Genomic DNA, 17,922 nt, shown 5'->3' on the forward strand with positions numbered 1-17,922 from the left:
GCAGGCGACATGACGGCCACTGAGGAAGCCAGCAGGCCCGGTCTGACTCACCAGATATCGCTGTCCTGAGTTCAGGTTTGCTCCCATCCTCTGCTGGACCAGGTGTGGGATGAAAACTGGCCAAGATCAGCTTCACAGTGGTGCTGGGTGCCAGGGAGCCTCAGGAGCCCAGGCTCTGCCTGGAAGGAAAGCGGCCAGAGCTGAGATAACCCTCAGCAGCCCCTGGACCATTGCTCCCAGCTCAGGACTCACAGAAAATGGCGGCAAGTATCTGTGAACATCTGTTTAGGGCTTGTTATGCAACAGGGCAAATCTGGGAAAACATGCCTGTGGTGGGAGCTACAATGTCTCACAGGAAATCAGGCTCTGTGTTGTTTGGGGCTTCACAGCTCGAGCACCCTTGGGCAGGCAGGGTCCATGGGGCCAAGGACAGGTTCAACAGAGGTGGGGACGGCTTTGCTGCCCAAGCCCCTGCTGAACAGCGGACACTCTCCCTTGTAATTTGACAGATGACTGCTGTTCGTTTGAAAAAATAATGATTCACAAAAGGAAACAGATAAATGGGTTGAGAAAGGATGAAATGAACTCTACCAAACTCTGGCCGCCAGCCAACGAAACAACTGCTGTGCCTCAGCAGACCCGCTTGCTTTGCTGTCTCATCGTAGAACCACGCGAGTCCACCATCCAAGAGGGAGTCCGCAGGCACCACGCTCTCCCCAGACAGAGGACACCATGGCCACCACATACAGGAGACGAGTTGTCTGTCTGGCCGCTCCCAGGAAAGTCCAGGACGCTTCCAAGACCAGTTGTGCCCATAGACTGAGGCCTTGGAAGCGGTGAGGTCTCCTGTCGTGGTCAGCAGGATGTCCAGCTGGCCTTACGTCCACTGTCATTGGTGAATCGTGCTGCGTTTGCCCCAACCTCTTGGCCCAACAGACAGTGCAGTGGACAAGCCCGACTCTAGAAGCTTTGTCCCACCGTCCCAGCAGCACGGCTGCACCCTCTGAACATAACACACTGGTGTCAGGTGGGCCTATGACCTTGGATCTGAGGCCACGTCCCATGGGCACAGGACTCCCAGGCCAGCTCCTCTCATACCCAAAAGGCCTGCTTTCCCTGGACACCCTGAGACCTCGAGTCACAGGAGCTGGAGGGACCAGCCACAGGGGCACGGTCACCTGGGAGGACCCCTCACGTGCGCTAACGTGACTTCCATGTGAGAGAAGAACCCAGCCAGATCCATGCTTCCGAGGTGAAGGACGTTCCCAGAGGACTGGACACGAGTTTCCTAGAATCACTGATGTTGTTTGGAACTCCAGGGAGAAAATTTTCCTAGTAGAGTTGTCTGTCATCACAGACAGCTCCCGTATCCTGTTCACAGCTGTGACACCTTAGCTGCTTGAAGACTCACAATTCATTAGCCACAAAGGTGCTATCACACTGCTGTGTCCCTCCAGGAATGGTCTCCTCGGAGTTCCCAAACACACACGGTCTGGGTACAGGCGTCCAGCAACTCATGTATCCACAAAGAAAAGCTGGACCCTCTTCACGAATAATGTGCGATGATGTTGAAGTGAAAGTAACTAACATGCATCTTGATGTTATTGTTGTTTGGCCACTAGGTCGTGTCCGACACTTGCGACCCCGTGGACTGTAGCCCGCCAGGTTCCTCTGTTCATGGGATTCTCCAGGCAAGAATACTGGAGTGGTTGCCGTGCCCTCCTCCAGGGGATTGTCCCAACCGAGGATCGAACCCGTGTCCTTTGCATTGGCAGGCGGATTCTCATCCACTGCACCACCAGGTAAGTCCTAGCTGATGCCTTTTGATGTTAATACTTTGATTAGTAAACTTGGTACTTTGAGACAATTACTAAAACAAACACAATTGGAATGGAAATGGGGGAAATTCAGAATACTGCTGGGACAAAAACTCCCCCCAAGGACTCAGAGGTCACTCAGCGATAATGCAGCTGAGCTTGTGGCCTCACTGTGGCTCTGAGACCATCACCAGCTCAGCCGGTAGACCGGCTGCAATCACACAGAGACTGGTGTGGGAAACGGCTCCCAGGGGGTCAGTCCTGAGACTCAGAGCCATGGAGGCTGAGCCTGAACCTTCCAAGGGCACCTCACGAGACGCTTCAGTACTGGATGACGGCCGGGGGTGTCTTTTCCTTCGTGTCTGGGAAACATTATTTAGGACAACAGAACACTTACTGAAGGGCCAAAGTTATCACAGATGTGTGAGGCTTCTTGTGTGACCACGGGGATCTTGGGACAAACATGTTGGTTTTTACAAGAGAGAGTTAGCACGTTCCAACTATCGGGCCCTTGAGTTACACTGTTCCTTAGGTTAGGATTGAGTGGTGCAGGAGTTAAGACTCTGCCCTTCCACTGCAGAGGACTCAGGTTCCCCCCCTGGTCTGGGAAGTTCCACAGGCTGTGTGGTTCGGCCAAAAAAAGATTGGGTGGGACTGTGAGCAACAGAATGATACTCAAATTGTTGATAGTGTGAAAGTGCGAGCAACAGTGAATACGGTTTGTAAAACTAACGCGCAGCAGAAGGGGGATTCTGCACGTTGCTTATCAGCAGGATTCAGGACATGCTGCCCCAGAGTTCAGCGCCTTGGCACACTGAATATTTTAAGTGAAGGGATTTGAGAAACGGCAGGTTCAGGAAGCAGTTTCTGACCCTCATAACACTGTCGCGTGGGAGGGGACCCCTCCCACAGCTGGAGGAAAGGAGCCTCTTGTTTCCTCGATGAGTGAGGAGGGGAGGGAAGGGTACAGACAGGCATCATGGAGCCCCCTCCCCCTCCCCTCGCCGCTAATCCATGGAGCTTGTCATGCTGTTTCTGGTTTTAGCATGTTTCCCTAAAAACATGCAGGTGTAACCACCTCTTCAGGTTTCTGTTTCCTTACAAGGCTCCCGCATCCCAGACAACTTACATTAAATAAATCTGTGTGCTTTTCTCTTGTTCATCTGGCTTTTGTTGCATGGCCCCCAGCTGAGAATGCAGACAAGTATGTTAAGAAACAAAATTCAACTGTATACATTTTAAAGATCTCACTGGCTTTGTTCAATGACTTATGAATTAGATGGCATTGCCCCTGGCAGGAGCTCCGAGGAGCTGTACAGAGGGCAAGACTTTCACAGGCAGAAAGGGCAGGAATAGGAAGTCACACTGGGCTGAAAAGTGGGGTGGTAGTTGAGAGGTCACTTCCCCCACCAGGCCAGTGTGACCTCACTGGTATCAACCAGGCAACTCCTGATTCCCTGGTTTAAGATCCTATTTTAGGAAGAGTCTAAAACGGTAATTAAGTGGTTTGGTGAAGTGGAGCTCAACATCAGCGACTCCATTTTGAGATTGTCATCTTGTTTTTTAACAAATATACAGCAAAAGAAAAGATGCTTTTTCCTCCTTCACATAATCAAGAATTTAAGTGTTTAACATTGGTATGCATTAAAGATTTCTCCTCAAATCATGTATCATACCGACTTCTCTAATTCATCCCATTGGGATTCTGATAATTACTTGGCTTTGTATTTACAGAATGGCTGAAAATTTCAATGGCTGCAAAATATGAGAAAGGTAGAAATAGCAACAGAGATCATTAGAAATTGTAGTGTTACTGTTACTGACCCAGCTGTTTGAACTCTTTATTTTTCTTTTTTTAAATAGATTCTGCTCCTTTTAAAAATATATATATTTACTTATTTATTTTTGGCTGTGCTGGGCCTTTGTTGCTGGTGAGCTGTCTCCAGTTTTGTGAGTAGGGGCTGCCTTCACTGTGGTGCACAGGCTTCTCATTGCGGTGGCTTCTCTCGTGAGGCAGAGGTTCTAGGAGCTAGGCCCCTGCAGTCGCCGCACAGTCATTGGTGCACAGGCTTAGTTGCCCCATGGCATGTGGGTCTTCCCGGACAAGGGACTGAACCAACATCCCCTGCATTGGCAGGCGAATTCTTAATTACTGGACGACCAGGGAAGCCCCTTGGACTCTATTTTAATCAATAGGTTAATTCTCTGAAGTCCTACTAAGTCACCCAAGGCGGGAGTTCCAGGCCACATGGGCTGTGCTAGCATTTCAAGCCTCACGTGCTGGATTTGAGCCCAGCAGAAACGCACAGGAGAGGCTGGACAGACAAAACTGCATGAAACACAGATCCCTTTAAATCCACTGATCAAGCCTTAACATGTAGCAGCAACAGACACTGTCTATTACAGACAAGAAACAGAGGGATGAGGTCACCGCGTGTTGTCCCTGGAGGACTCTGTCCAGCCCTGCTCCTCTCTTAGATGCCTCTCCTGCCAGCGGGAGCTGGGGGGTCGTGAAAACGTGACCCCACAGGGAGTGTCCAGAGTGAGAGGGACGGCACTGTGGGTGTGAGGACCAAGGGAGGGGAGGAGGGAGAGGGAACAGAAAAGACTGAGAGAGAGAGGCTGCTGTTTCAACCTGGGCCGTGGGCGTCGATTCAAGCGCCAGTCCCTTTGCTTCCAGAAAGGGCCAAGCACCCTGTCCACTGCCCCCCGGGGTGATGGAGCCTGGACACCAGCCAGTAACATGTTTCTCCTGCCTGTCTGCCTCTCGTCAGGTGACCACTGCTGGCCAGAGGGAGCAGGTGTCACAGCTGAGAGGAGAGAAGCTGTAGCTGCCCGACATCTACCCCCTTGGAAGGAGAGGACAGGAGGAGGAGATGAGAGAGGTCAGGAGAGGGCCGGGACAAAGCGGAGAGAAGCTGTGCCTGAGCACAGGTGCCAAGGTCCCGGGGTGAGGAAGCAGACTTACCGAACGGGGAGACGCTGAAGCAAGGGGTCCTGGCCACTCAGGGAAGCTTGTTCAGTGGTCCCGGAGGTGCCTGCATCCTCTCCCAGGGAAGGGGCAAAGGCCCCACAGACGGCCCACCAGGGTGGTCACCAACTATAGCACTGACCCGAGTCCTTGGACTCTTTGATCAACAGAAATCAACGAGGCCAGACGAGAAATTCAGGTGAGGCTTATTGGAGCTCCTGCCGCATGCGCAGCGGGAACAAGCAACAGGTGGCCTTGCGGCTCCTAGGGTGCGGGCTGGGCCCTTAACTAGGGCAGGTGGGGCCGGGGGTGGCTTGGGTGGTCTGCCTGCCCGCTGGGTGGGGCTGTTCGCAGAGATATCTCACGCAGCACCCAGCTTTAGCTCCCGCACCTCAGCCATAGTGGTTGGTTTGTGGCCGTCTGCAGCTCATTTTCATGATTGCCCCCACGTGTGTGCCCTCGCATTTTTCCAGGTACAAGCGCTCCGGTAAATAGTTCAGGGTCCCAGCCTGTCCCATTACTATAAAATAGCAACAAAAGGGGAAAATCTGGAGGGTGAATAAATGTAAGACTGAATTTTTCCCTGGTTATCAAAAGGAAGAGCTCTTTTTGCCCCCTTTCTTAAGACTTTTCCTAGGGAAAATTCATATTTGTAAATTCTTCCTCTGTCCTTTTGATAGGTATGCAAATATTTTTAAAAGCTAAATAAGCTTTTTGCTTGCATGCTCGGTTGCTTCAGTTGTGTCTGACTCTTTGTGACCCCACGGACTGTAGCCCACGAGGCTCCTCTGTCCATGGGATTCTCCAGACAAGAATAGCCATTTCCTCCTCCAAGGGATCTTCTCCACCCAGGGATCGAACCTGCACCTCTTGTGTCTCCTGCGTTGGCAAGTGGATTCTTTACCACTCAGCCACCTGGGAAGCCCAAAATAAACTTTTGACCAGAATTAAAACTCAGAGATTTTTCTTCCCAGAAAGACCACCTCTTTTCAATGTTAACATAAAGGGACTGCTGTAATAAAATCCACAGAAGGGGCAGCATTTATTCCTCACGCTTGAGGGGGTTGAAAGTCCAAGATCCTGGGGACAGAGGACACGCTGTTGCAGCTGGGGAGGGCCCACTTCCTGGAGCATAGCCAGCTGGGCCCTCACACGTGGAAGAGGCTGGGGACCCTGCCGGGTCTGTTCATCTCTGACAAGGACACTAACCCATACACGAGGGCTGCACCCTCAAGACCTAATCCCTCCCAAAGGCCTCACCCGCTGATACCACACACTGGCACGAGGGTTTCAGAGCAGGACCTGGGGGGTGGGAGGAGGAGGCCCAAGGACGCAGCTTCCCTCGCTCTGTGGCCAGCTTCAGCACCAGGAGGCTCCAGAAGCAGGCACCGCAGGCTAAGTCCCCAGCCAGATCTCTAACCTGACGCTTGTCACCCAAGGAACGTGGAATCGGTTACCTTCACCAGAGACAAAGGTTAGAACCAGCCAGGCTGCGAGGTCTTGACACAGTCCCTGGGCTCTTGTGAACTACAGAACCAGTGTTGGAAGCACCAGGCTTGGAGCCCAGAGGCCTGATCTCAGGATCTGGGTGGGGGGAGGAGGTGATGTGGGCTTACCTGAGCAAGGAATCTGGCATCAGAGATCGTGCGTTCGAGGTCCCGCTCCTCTCTGACTAGTTTTCTCAATGGAGACGTGTCGTTTCTCTAAACTTCTGATAAAAGCGGGTCCTTGATGTCCTCAATGCCCCGGGTGGGTCCCAGGCTCTGGGGAGATGCTTTAAGAGCTGTAAGACACAAGGCAAATGTGGCTCAGTGTGATCCATCTGGCCTTTATAGAGTGCTCGCCTGGCCCGCCCACTGGGCAGGCTCCCTTCTGTCCAGAGAGCAGCGGAGCGGTGCACTGCAGTTCCTTGCAGCCCTAGGGGTGGGGGCTTCCAGCTAGACCACCCCCTCCCTTCCTGACTCCTCAGAGACTCCCCCACATCCTGCGCCTGCCAGACCCAAAGCCTGCGAGGCTATGTAGCCTGTGTGTCCACTGGACGACAAGAGAACAACCCAGGGAGATGCTTCCGGAAACCGTCCTCAACAAACACACATGGTTTGGGCCCTGCCTTCACCTCTGACCCCAACCCCAGAAGTTCCAGAGTCACCCCAGCCCTCCATCTCCCCAACCCGTCCCTGGCCAGCCATTGGGATTTCTCTGACTTGTGCTGTGGAGCTGGGTCCCAGACCACGCCCTTCTGCCTGTCTCCCAACTTTGCTTCCCAGAGCTGGTCCGACACCTATATTTAAGCACAGCTGACCCTAAAGGAATCTCCCAGTATCGGCAGGGAGACACCAGCTGGGGGTCAGGAGTTTGGAGGCTCTCCTGCCATCAGCCACCAGGGCAGCGTCAGCTGAGATATCCCCTCTGTGGGTTTGCATCTGCAAAGGACAGGGTTCCAACGCAGACTCAGTTGCTGTCCTGCTGAGTGGGGGCTGGGCAGGACCAGGGCAGCAGATGCTCGCCAGGTGCTGGCCTGCAGAGAGGTCCTGGCTCCTCCTGCCTCTGGCTTCAGCAGTCACTCCCCATCCACCTCCACCCTCGGATGGAAACCAAATGACAACCTTCTCCAGGGCCAGCGAGGTGGGAGAGACCATGGGAGCAGGACCCACTCCTAGCGGGCAGACAAGCCCTTGGCCCCCAGGTCTCTGGATTTTGGCCCTCTTCCCATCTGCAGATCCCCGTCACGGAGCGCCTGGACTCACTGCCCAGTCCCCAAAGTCCCGTGGAGGCTGAGCTCTGGAGCTGCTTCAATGATTTACTGGGACGCTGACACTCAAGCACACACGTTTTATTTTTCGTAGGATGCACCCATTAATCCTTCGCGGTTTAATAGCCTAGAAGGCTCTTCGTGGGGCTCTCCCATCCTCCTCGGGCTTGCCATGGGGCTGCATTCAGGTCTCCTGCCAACGGGCCCAAGGGGTGTCCCCCGGGTTCAGGGGGCGGTGTGGTCCATGGACCTGTTCCTCCAGGACTTTCCTAGAATCTGAGATGAGGGCTGTCGGTATAATTCAGCAACTACTGGTGTTTTTCTTTGGCTCTGACCCATTGCTGGGATGGCATTCCACAGAGAACATGGACACTGACAGGGCTGGACATCGGGCACGACCATGAGGGACACATAAGGGGCCCGGCTCTCAGGGCACGTGCAGGCTCCCCAGGGCTGCCGGAGGAGGGGAGGCCCCCGTCCTGCTGGGGTAACTTTGGGAGGAGTCTCCGCTCTGGGGTTAGGCCACTGTGTGCTGCCGGGGTGGGGGGGGGGGGGGGGGGGAAGGGCACTCGTCCCATTCTCAGCCCCTCTTCAGAGCTCCTGATCCTGATCAACAGGATCCCCCATCCTGGGACTGCTTCCATCTCTGAAGGGGAGGCTTCAGAATGGCGCCTGCCCAGCCCTGCTGCAGTCCCAGGAAAGAAGCCAGGGTGCAGAGGGTGGGCCACGCTCTTGGTGGGAGACCCTGGGCCTGTTCATTTAGGAAGAGAGGCAGGTTTGGGACTGTCTGAGACAGAAACAGCCCAAGGCTTTGTTCAGGCCCCTCCCGGCCCTGAGCCCTCTCGGTTTCTTGGTGACTGTGATTCTGTCACCACCCGGATGGGCTGTTCACCCAGGACAGTGTGGTACGTGGGGGCCCTCGGATCAGCACCCCCAGTCCTCTCCCACGTCCGCCCCTCCCCCCAGCATCTAGCCCTGGAGCATCCAGGCAGGGGTCACTCCTCCTGCAGCAGGGGCTCCCGGTCCCCCTCCTGCACCCTCTCGTCTTCCTCCTTCTCCATGCAGCCCACTGTGGCCGCCAGCCCGGCACCCACACCTCCCCCAACCACGGCTGCCCCCGTGGCCCCCACCGCAGCTCCCGCAGCCACCATCCCAGCCTCTGCGGCCAGCGCCGCTGCGGCCATGCCTGCGCCTACCACGCCCCCCGCCAGACCCATGAGCCCCGCGCCCACTGCGCCGCCAACGGCAGCCAGGTGGCCACAGAAGCGCACGGTGTAGGAGTCCATGAAGGCCTTGGCCTCGGCCTGCAGCTCAGCCTCCAGGGCCTCTAAGGTCTGCTCCCTCCCGGCGCACAGCAAGGTTGCCCCGTGCCGGGCCAGCAGCGTGTCCTTCTGGGCCGACAGGAGGTTCCGCATGGTGTCTGGCAGTACCCGAAGCGCAGAGAAAATGCGCTTGGTGGCTGCGTCCTGTGATGGAGGAAGAAGGGGCCTGACCCGGAGCCAAGTACCTCCCACCAGACCCCCGCCTGGGCTCCTCATGCCCAATGCCCGGCTCCTCTCCTGCAGGACGCCCAGGCTCCCAGCAGGCCAGGCTCACCTGCTGCCGCACATACTCCTCAAACTCCTTCTTGGCAGCTTCCACTGTCCGCAGGTCATGCAGCTGGGCGGCCATCTGTCCAGGGGGAAAACCCAACTGCCTCCCTCCTTCGCCCCTGTCCCCTGCTGGTTGCCCGGCTCCAGCCAGAGGGGTCTGGCCCACCTCCCCCACCCTCATGTCCTCCCCTCAGCCCCGTACCTCATCCGGGGAGGTGCAGCTGGGGCCCGTCCTGCCCATCCAGCCCGAGAGGTTCTGTAGAGACAGCGGTGGGGGGTCACGGGGTGCAGGGGCAGTGGGTGTCTGGGGCTCCAGGGGGCTTTCACACCTTGACCTCCTGAGCCAGCTGCTGCCCTGTGAGCAGGCGTCGGTCCCCCCGGGCCGCGGGGCGCCCCTCGCTCCAGTAGCCCGGGCAGCGGCTCTTGGCGTGCTGGGGGGCCGCGCTCAGCACGTCAGCCACGTAGGCGCGCAGGCGGCCAGCATCATCATCTGTGTCTGAGGAAGAGATCCCTCATGCAGAGGAGCCCGGAGCAGGACCGGCTTTAGGAGGAGAGAGGGTATCAGGCCAGGCACCCGGAGGAGGGCAGGCCGGGGAGTCCCTGCTCCAGGGACACTCACCGCCTGAGCTTCCATGGCCTCGGCTCGCCCACCGCCGCCCAGGAGCTGGCAGGAGGTAGCAGCGGGCTCTCCTCCCTTGGAGCAGCCCCTGGACCTTGGGGTACTTGCCGGACGATTTCTAAAGGAGGGGGAGCACTCTGAGCTAGCTCCCCATACCTGCCCCATCTGCCCGGCCCTCTGTCCCCTCCCTCACCTGGATGATGTCGCCCATGTGACCCTGCCAAGCCTTGCTGGTGTGGGAGGAGTCACGAACTAAGAGGTCCAGGTGCTGGAAGAGAAGGGGTGCTGACAGCAGCAGCTGGGGCATCAGGGCCTGGGCTCGAAGTCCAGAGATGGGCTCTCACCTGGATTGGCACCATGCCATAGTGTCTGCCCATCACCTCGGCCACGTGGACAAATGTCTGGGGACAGGGCACAGGGGTCACGACTGGACCACTCCAAGGATGTGCCTCCCAGCCCCCGGAGGACACCATCCCAACTCCCAGCCCTGGACCCTCCAGCCTCTCCTCAGCCCCCAGCCCACAGCCCTGCTCCAGATTCACGAAACCCTGGGGCAGAGTCGGGCAGGACTCAATTCTGGTTGCCCAGTCCCCTGCCTCACGGTCAACACAGGGACAGAGTGCAGCCCCAGGCCAGCCATCCCCTCACCTCCAGGTGCTCCAGGTCTGTGTCCTTCAGCTCCTGGGAAGCCGTGAGGATCTGCAACCAAGGAGAACAAGGTGCAGGAGGGGCTGTGACGACAAGTAGATGCTGGGAGGACCCGGGCAAGGAAAGACCCTCAGGTGGACTGTGGGGCTCAGGATGTGGGAGGGATCAGCCAGGGGGGAACCCCTTGCACCCTGCAGTGGGGCAGGACTGGCCTGACCTGGGTGGGGTGGAGGGCAGGCCGGGGAATGGTCCACAGACCTTCAGCCTCCCCAGGGGCCTTCAACCAAACTTTAGGACAAACCACATTCCCGCCTTCCCTGAGGTCACCCCCTCCTAGGGGAGCCTCCAGAACCTGCTCTGGGGCCAAGGTGACCTTCCTTGGTGGGACCGGGCTGGGCTGAGATGGCCCTGGGAAGGTGGAGAGAGCCTTGAGGAGCTGGCAGGGCCTCACCTGGTAAGAGCTCAGCATGGAGGTGAGGGCGCACAGCCGGGTCCTCGTTTCCCTGCTCAGCTCTGGGCTCATGACGTCCCCCGTGTCCACCAGGAACACGGCCACCTGCGTGGAGAGCCAGCCATGGGTCAGCCTGCCAGGTGCCTCCCCGACTGTGCCCCTTCCCACCCTGCCTTCTCATCCTGGCCCCCAAAGTTTTCCTGCCCACCACCCTCTCTGCTGCCCGCCCCCCCACACTGCCCGAGTCAGCCTGGATCCCTCTGTCCCTTCCCCCCTCACCTTCCTCCCCTCCTTCCCCAGCAGGAAGGGGTGGCTCCACATCCAGATGCCCCTGGAGAGGCCGTTGGTTCCCCACCGGAACCCCTGCCCGGAGCCCCCGCCCCTCGGCCAGCCGCCCTCGCCGGACGCCTGAGGGGCAGAGAAGCAGAGCAGCTTTGGACCATCCGGCCCTTCTCCCTTTGCCAAGCCCGGCTGGGACCCTGGTCCTGTCCCCCAGTCCCCGCACGGCCCCGCGCTCACCAGGCCGGGCAGGCCCTGGAGCAGGTGGTTGAGGAGGAAGGTCTTCCCTGAGTGTGGCCCCCCCAGGACGGCGAGGAGGCAGACGGGGGTGTCCCTGGCCAGCGGGTGCTTCAGGCAGCGGTTGATGGCGCCCATCCGCAGGATGAGACCCCCCGAGGCGTTGATCCGCACCAGCAGCAGCGGCTCGGCCCGCACGGCGCAGGTCTCCTGGGCCCAGAGATGGGGCTCCCTGAGCACCAGGCTGGAGCCTGTCCGCCCCAAACTCCACTCCCTCAGTCGCCCCGCCCCCAAACCCCGCCCTTCAATCGCCCCGCCCCCTTCGTCCTCCCGGCCCAGGCCGGCTAGCACACCTCCATCGCCCCGCCCCCTCCTCCGCCCCGCCCCCTCCGTCCAGGTCCAGACCGGCACCTGCAGCGCGGCGGCGGGCAGCGGCCTCTGCGGCAGGAGCCTCATCCTCTCCCCCAGGCCCCGCAGGCCCTTCCTCCGCTTGCAGGTCTTGCGGCACTCGGGGCAGCAGGGCGGCCCGCAGCCAGGCACGCGGTGGGTGCTGAAGCACCGCGGGCAGAAGTCGTGGCCACAGTCCAGCGAGATGGGCTCACGTGGCCTCTCCAGGCAGATGGAGCAGGCGGGCGGCTCGCGGGGCGCCGTGGGCCGGGACCCCAGCCCCAGCTCCAGCTTGGGGAACGGCGTGTGGGACCTGGGGGCGGCGGGGGGGTGCGGGGACCCCAGACAGTGGTGAGAGGGGCCCCTGAAACAAGGAACCCTGGATGGAGCTGTCGCGGGTAAGTTCCCGCCCGGGTCTGGCCTGTTTCTAACCCTCCAGGAAGGGAGGCAGGGGCGGGCAGACAAGATGGTGCCGGTGTCCGGTATAGATGCCACGGAAATCCACCCCCACGGCCTCCTGCTTCGAGGGGAGGGGTCCCTCCAGGGGTCACCTACCCCTATCCCCTCCCTGCAGTGGCTTCAACACTCTGGGCCTGCGGACATAAGGGGGCTCCCGCGGCGGAGCAGATGGCTCTCGGAAGATTCCAGCGCTGAGCTGGCACCGGCTTCCTGAGGCACCCACCTGATTTCCCATCCTTCCCTCCACAGCCCAGTGGAGCCAGCCTGGTGTTACCTCCCCTGGGACAGGCCTCTGTGCTCCCAGCCAGCCCACCCACATGGCCCCCACCCGCCGCCAGGCCCTCCACTTACCAACTGTTGCTGCTGTTCCCCATGAAGCTCCGTTTTCTCTCCTTGGAGAAAATTGGGGAGAGAAAACCCCAAAAATGTGATTTAGAAGAGAATCCAGAGTTCCATCTTCATCTTGGGTTTTAGGTGCCCCCATCCCCCCTCTGGAGACCCATCCCCCGCAAGGGGGCCCCTTCCCAGCACCCTCCGCCCCCCGACTTCCTCCCCAGATCTCAGGACCAAGACCTTGCCTGTTTGCCAAGCCGGTGACAAAAGGAAATGACTGACAAGGCAGACCTCGGCATGGGAGGCTGGCGGGGGCAAGGGTCCTGGAGCAGAGAACAGGCCCTAGAGACCTTGCCAGCACTGAGGATGGCTCTTCTGGAAGCACTGGTGGGGCTGTGGCAGGTGGAGGCTGGTGGGGGGTAGGGTGGTCTCCCCGGAGGAGACGACTGGGCAGGGCTGGGAAATGGATGTGACAGTCGGGAAAGAGGAGGCTGCCTCTGGACTCACCCCAGGGGGAGGAGACAGGACTGCGGGAACCAGGGCTCCGGAGGAGGGAGGGACGAGACAAGCCGAGCCGAGCTCAGAATCTCTGGCAGAGGCTGGGATGAAGGCGAGCGAGGTGGTGAGTCGCCATGGAGACGAGGGAAAGATAAGGACAGGGCGGGGGAGGGTGGAGGGAGAGCGAAACCATATGGGTGTGCGGCAGACACGGAACTAGGCTGGCACTGCCCGTGCTGGCCCAGCGGGGCTCTTCCAGGGCCGCGGGCTGGGGGTACAGAAGACAGAAGTGTGGGAACCAGGAAAGCACGTGGTGGGCTCTGACCCAGAGTCCCAGATAGTCTCTTTCCTCCTATGGACGGTCGTGGTGCTGGACATCTGCTGGGGCCCATGATGCTACCCACAACATGTGGCCTACAAGACCCTCCCCCACGGCAGTCCCTCCCCCAGGGTCATCCCTCCGCTAGGGTCGTCCCACCTATGCCTTCCTCAGCCCCCTGGGCTGCTCTGACATTGGCTCTTTGTCACATGGTGTCTTCCTCTCCCACTGAGTTATCCCTGGACCCTCTAGCTGCCTACTGACTGGGCCCCTCCCACTCACCCTGCAGTGCACAGCCAGCCCAGACCCCTGAGCACAGCTGACCCCTGGGCTGCTCAAACACCTGCCACAGCTCTGGCTCCGTAGGACCATTAGACTGGAATCCAAAGTTCCTGGCCTGTACCCAAGGGCCTGAACCTCCCTGAGCAGCCCTCCCTCCTCCACCTCCGACCTCCACCCAGTGTTCCCTGGGCCTGTAGTGGGCCCCTCCCTCCAGAGACACTTGTGTGGATGTGTGCTAAGTCACTTCAGTTGTGTCCGACTCTTCGTGACCCCATGGACCATGGCCCACCAGGCTCCTCTGTCCATGGGATTCTCCAGGCAAGAATGCTGGAGTGGGTTGTGTGCCGTCCTCTAAGGGATCTTCTCAACCTAGGGATTGAATCCAGACCTCTGGGGCACCCAGCAAAGGCAGGGCACTTGGATCTGCATTCCTGGGGAGGTTGGGGGTGGGAGGACAACGTTTCTCATAGGGAGAGTGAGAGGTGGAGAAGAGGCTGGGAGCAGGGTGCGCAGGACCCTGCGCAGCCTCTTCCCTCAGTCCCTGTCCCCGGGCCCTCTCTGGCCCAGGAGGCCATTATCTAGCCAGCAGCCTCTGGGTACTGTCCAGTGGGTGAGCCCAGACTCAGCTGCATTTGAGGCTGGGACCCTCCCCAGCCCTGAGGGACAGCAGGATGTGCTGAGTACCCCGCCTCCAGGGCCACCAGTCCCTTCCCATCAAGGTGGCCCCCGCCCTGCCCTAAGATGACCTCTGGGACTGAAAGGCCCCCTCCACATCCCCCCTACCTCCGACCATTGGTTACATATGGTTTCCACTTCTGTGTTCAGAGCTGGTGGGGGGCAGTCAGTGGCAGAGGTGGCGAGGCCAGCGCCGAGCTCTATGCTAGAGAGGACAGGCCCACTGGCTGCCCATGACCTTGAACCTGACCCTGGCTCTACCCCTCCTGGCAGCTGCCAGGGAGGAAAGTCCAGTTTAACTCCCCAGCCTCCAGTCAAAGGCTTTCAGGCAGGAAATTCACTCCTAGCTTCCTGAAATAATGTCATAGCAGAAAAATCATCCCACACCTGCTTAGCAATTTAGGGTCATGCCATGTCACCAAGAGCTGCCTCCCCCAGCCCCCACAGCACAGAGGCCCTGGTGTCTAAACAGGGAACCCAAGGCTGAGCGAGCAGGATGATCATGCAGTGCAGGCCCAGAGGGCAGCCTCAGCCCCCCAACCCCAGGCCTGTGCTGGCCATCGCCGCCTCCCCCCAACCCATGCTGGGGGCTTTACACAGAGAGCCCCCAGAAACCACCCTCCAGCCCAGGCCCAGACACCCTCAGAGAGCTTCCCCGTCTCTCCTTTCCCCTATTCTCAGATCTTTAGAAAGTGCCTCTTCTGTACCAATCATGGAGTTGGCTGCCAGGGCTACAAGAGACAGATGGGGTCCTTACCCAGGGGAGCTCAAAGGCTGTGTTCAAACACAGAACAGGCCTTCACCCTGAGCACGGACATTGAAACCCAGGAGACTGTGGGACTGGGGAAGCCCCGCAGCCAGACTTGCAGCTGCTGAGGCTCAGTCTTGTGGGATGGGTGGACATTAACCCCTCTCTGTGAAAGGTGCTGGATGTTGCAGGCACGGGGAGCAGCCTGTGTCAAGGCCGGGATGGGGCAGTGCAGGGGAGTGTGGTCTGCAGAGCACAAACCTAGGGAGGAAACCAGGCAGCTTTTAGACTTTCCTGACATGACGATGGGAACCTAAAGGAGTTGAAGCAGGAGGCATGTGACGAGATCTGCATCCCTGAACCCACGCAGAGAGACTACAGGAGACCTGGCAGCTTAACCAGGCCTGAGACCTGTGCCCTAGGGACTGTGTCCAGAGTGCCTCCAAATTTTGCTACAGCAGGCAGTGTTGTGCCAGGGGCTTCTGCCCTGACACCACCACCCACCTGGTGGGGATCTTCACCTGCACAGAGCTCAACTCACACGCTGATCTTTGCCGACTTCAGCTACAAACAATGAAGGGTGGTCCCAGGCATGTCTGACTTGCTCTGGAGTTTTGAGGTTAACAGTCTGCCATGTCACCAAAAACAAACTTTTTTTTCTAATTAAAGGGGGAGATTAAAGCATCCTAAGTGTCCAGTCACAGATAAATAAATAGTTGATGATTTAAAACTAGATGCTTTAGCTGCAGGGTGGCATGGGCAGAGCTGTTGTTGATGCTAGGCACCCAGGGGTCTGTTTTGGACTGAGCCCATTTCCAACTAGAATCCCATCTGTTCTTGCTTCTTTCCGACAATGGACACAGGTGGTCCCTGCTGTGTGCCAGCAGCCAGGCAGCCTACCGGAAAGGCCCTGGTGGTCAAACTGAGCACACTAGGCTCTGTCCCCTGAAACAAAGGGCATGAGGACAAGAGTGGAGATTTTGTGGGGCACCTGGAAACTGCTGGGCAGTGGTGTGGTCAGTCAGAAGGGGGGCTCAGCAGCCAATCTAGAGGGGGTGAGAGAGGGCAGGGGGCCATGGACACTGGAGCCACCTCTTAACTCTCACAGCCCTGCTCTGTGGTCAAGGAAGTGGAGGTTCAGAGTCACATGACCTCCTCACAGAGGCTTGGGGCGGCCCGCCTGGGGGTCAGGAAGGGGTAGAGAAGGCACAGTCCCAGCATGGCGGACAGGAATGGGGGGCTGCAGGGGCAAGACGCCCAGGCTGGGGCACTGACTGACTGCTGTGGGGATAGGAAGAGACAGTGGTGACACTCAAAGGCCCCCTGAGGTTCACACTGGCTAGCGGGGGGCCAGCAGCAACCGAGGAACCTGTGCCATCATGCACCAACTTCCCTGAATCCGAGCCCATGCCCAGCTCCAGGTCCCTCCCCTGAAATCCCCCATTTGGACTCCTAGCCGCCCACCAGGTCTGGAGCATCCAGGCAGTCGGCCAGGATGCTGAGGATGCAGCCAGCTGGCCCCGAGGAACAGACTCCCCGCCACAGTCTCCGCCCAGCAAGGCCCGGCCCCCCAGACCCCTCCGAGGTGAAAGGCAGCAGCTCGCAGCTGGACAGCCAGCCAGCCAGGCTGATTGGGGCCGGGTCCCCTGCAGGCTCAGCCTCTGCATCCAGACCTCCACCGGCCATCTGGTGGCCAAGGCCACCCCCAGATGGACCGGACCAGCTGGAAGGCCCTAGCAGCACCCAGGCCTTGGTTCAAATGCCAACCCTGCCCAGCTTGCCAGCCTGGTCACTCCCCTCCCTGCAGCTCAGCTTCCTAACAGTAAAGCTAAAGCTAACTATCTCCCCCCCTGCCGGGTTATTGCCAGAGCCTGGTGTGCAGCTGGTGCTCAATAAATGCCAGCTGGGCTCACCTCACCTCACCATGTTTACCCCCTGTTCTCCCCACTGTTTACCCCCGCCTGGTCTCTCAGCCCCCTCCCCGTCCAGGGGGGCTGACCCCTCCTCTTGTCAAATAAGAGTCCTAGAGGTTCCTACAGAGGCAGGACCTGAGGGCATGAAGACTATGCCCCGCAGACAGAGTCCTGTTTCAGCTAGTTTGTTACTCTAATGAGATGGTCATGGGCATTTACTTGCTCCTATGGTAGGCTGCCATCCCATGGATGGCATCACCGATTCAATGGACATGAGTTTGAGCAAGCTCCAGGAACTGGTGATGGACAGGGAAGCCTGGTGTGCTGCAGTACATGGGGTCGCAAAGAGTTGGACACAACTGAGTGACTGAACTGAACTGAAGGTAGGCTGAGTCCTTTCAACGATAGAAACTCAGTTCTCCCCGATTTCCTCCAAAGGTGGAATCACGGCTCCATTTTATAGATGAGGAAACTGAGGCTCTGCAGATGCCCACAGCCACGGCTGCCTCCTGCTAACCTCACTCCCTCACACACACACACATACACATAACATAGACACACACATGTACACACACACACACACACACACACACACACACTTCTTCCTCTCTCAGCCCCTCCCCACCCTGTAGCCTAGACCTGGGGAGAGCAGAGCGGCCATAACAGCCAGGTGCTCAGCAATCCACCACACAGCCTGTTTGTTGATGAAATCAAGTGTGGAGTGAGGTTAGGTAACAGGAAGTGACCAGCTGACCCCAGAGGTCAGGGAGGATGGTGTCCAAATGCTGGAATCTGCTTCTGCTTTCTGATGATGAATCTGGCAGCAGGAAGAGCAGGAGCCCCACCCCGATCGGAGCAGCTGGTCCCCGAGGACGTCCCAGGGCCAGAGGCAGGGAGGCGGTCAGCTGAGAGGCCTGAGAAGGCTGGGGAGTCATCCCCAGG

The 17,922-nt window shown here is 58.7% G+C and overlaps 1 protein-coding gene and 1 long non-coding RNA gene across 5 annotated transcripts; one reads left to right on the forward strand and one right to left on the reverse strand.

Annotated features, from left to right (window-relative positions):
- Positions 1-7,606: 7,606 nt before the first annotated feature.
- RNF112 (ring finger protein 112) lies at positions 7,607-14,568 on the reverse strand. Of its 4 annotated transcripts, none has more exons than XM_070479211.1 (16): positions 14,428-14,568; positions 13,053-13,144; positions 12,791-12,868; positions 12,564-12,604; positions 11,778-12,066; positions 11,370-11,576; positions 11,130-11,258; positions 10,851-10,955; positions 10,400-10,450; positions 10,096-10,152; positions 9,945-10,019; positions 9,752-9,869; positions 9,462-9,622; positions 9,335-9,388; positions 9,137-9,211; positions 7,607-9,006 (listed from the first exon to the last, which is right to left on the reverse strand). In XM_070479211.1, exons 1-16 carry the CDS (start codon positions 14,435-14,437, stop codon positions 8,536-8,538), a joined length of 2,013 nt encoding a protein of 670 aa, XP_070335312.1. In that variant the 5' UTR covers positions 14,438-14,568; the 3' UTR covers positions 7,607-8,535. The 4 variants fall into 4 exon arrangements, with proteins under 4 accessions (XP_070335312.1, XP_020751281.1, XP_070335313.1 ...); XM_020895622.2 differs by having other exon boundaries at positions 9,462-9,628; positions 14,428-14,564; XM_070479212.1 differs by lacking the exon at positions 12,791-12,868 and having other exon boundaries at positions 9,462-9,628; positions 14,428-14,567.
- On the forward strand, positions 12,057-12,655 carry LOC139039087 (uncharacterized). The gene is made up of 2 exons (XR_011492260.1): positions 12,057-12,151; positions 12,462-12,655. It is a non-coding gene; the product is annotated as an uncharacterized lncRNA (long non-coding RNA).
- Positions 14,569-17,922: the final 3,354 nt, after the last annotated feature.

The sequence above is a fragment of the Odocoileus virginianus genome, chromosome 17, assembly GCF_023699985.2.
Source record: "Odocoileus virginianus isolate 20LAN1187 ecotype Illinois chromosome 17, Ovbor_1.2, whole genome shotgun sequence".
NCBI lineage: Eukaryota > Metazoa > Chordata > Mammalia > Artiodactyla > Cervidae > Odocoileus > Odocoileus virginianus.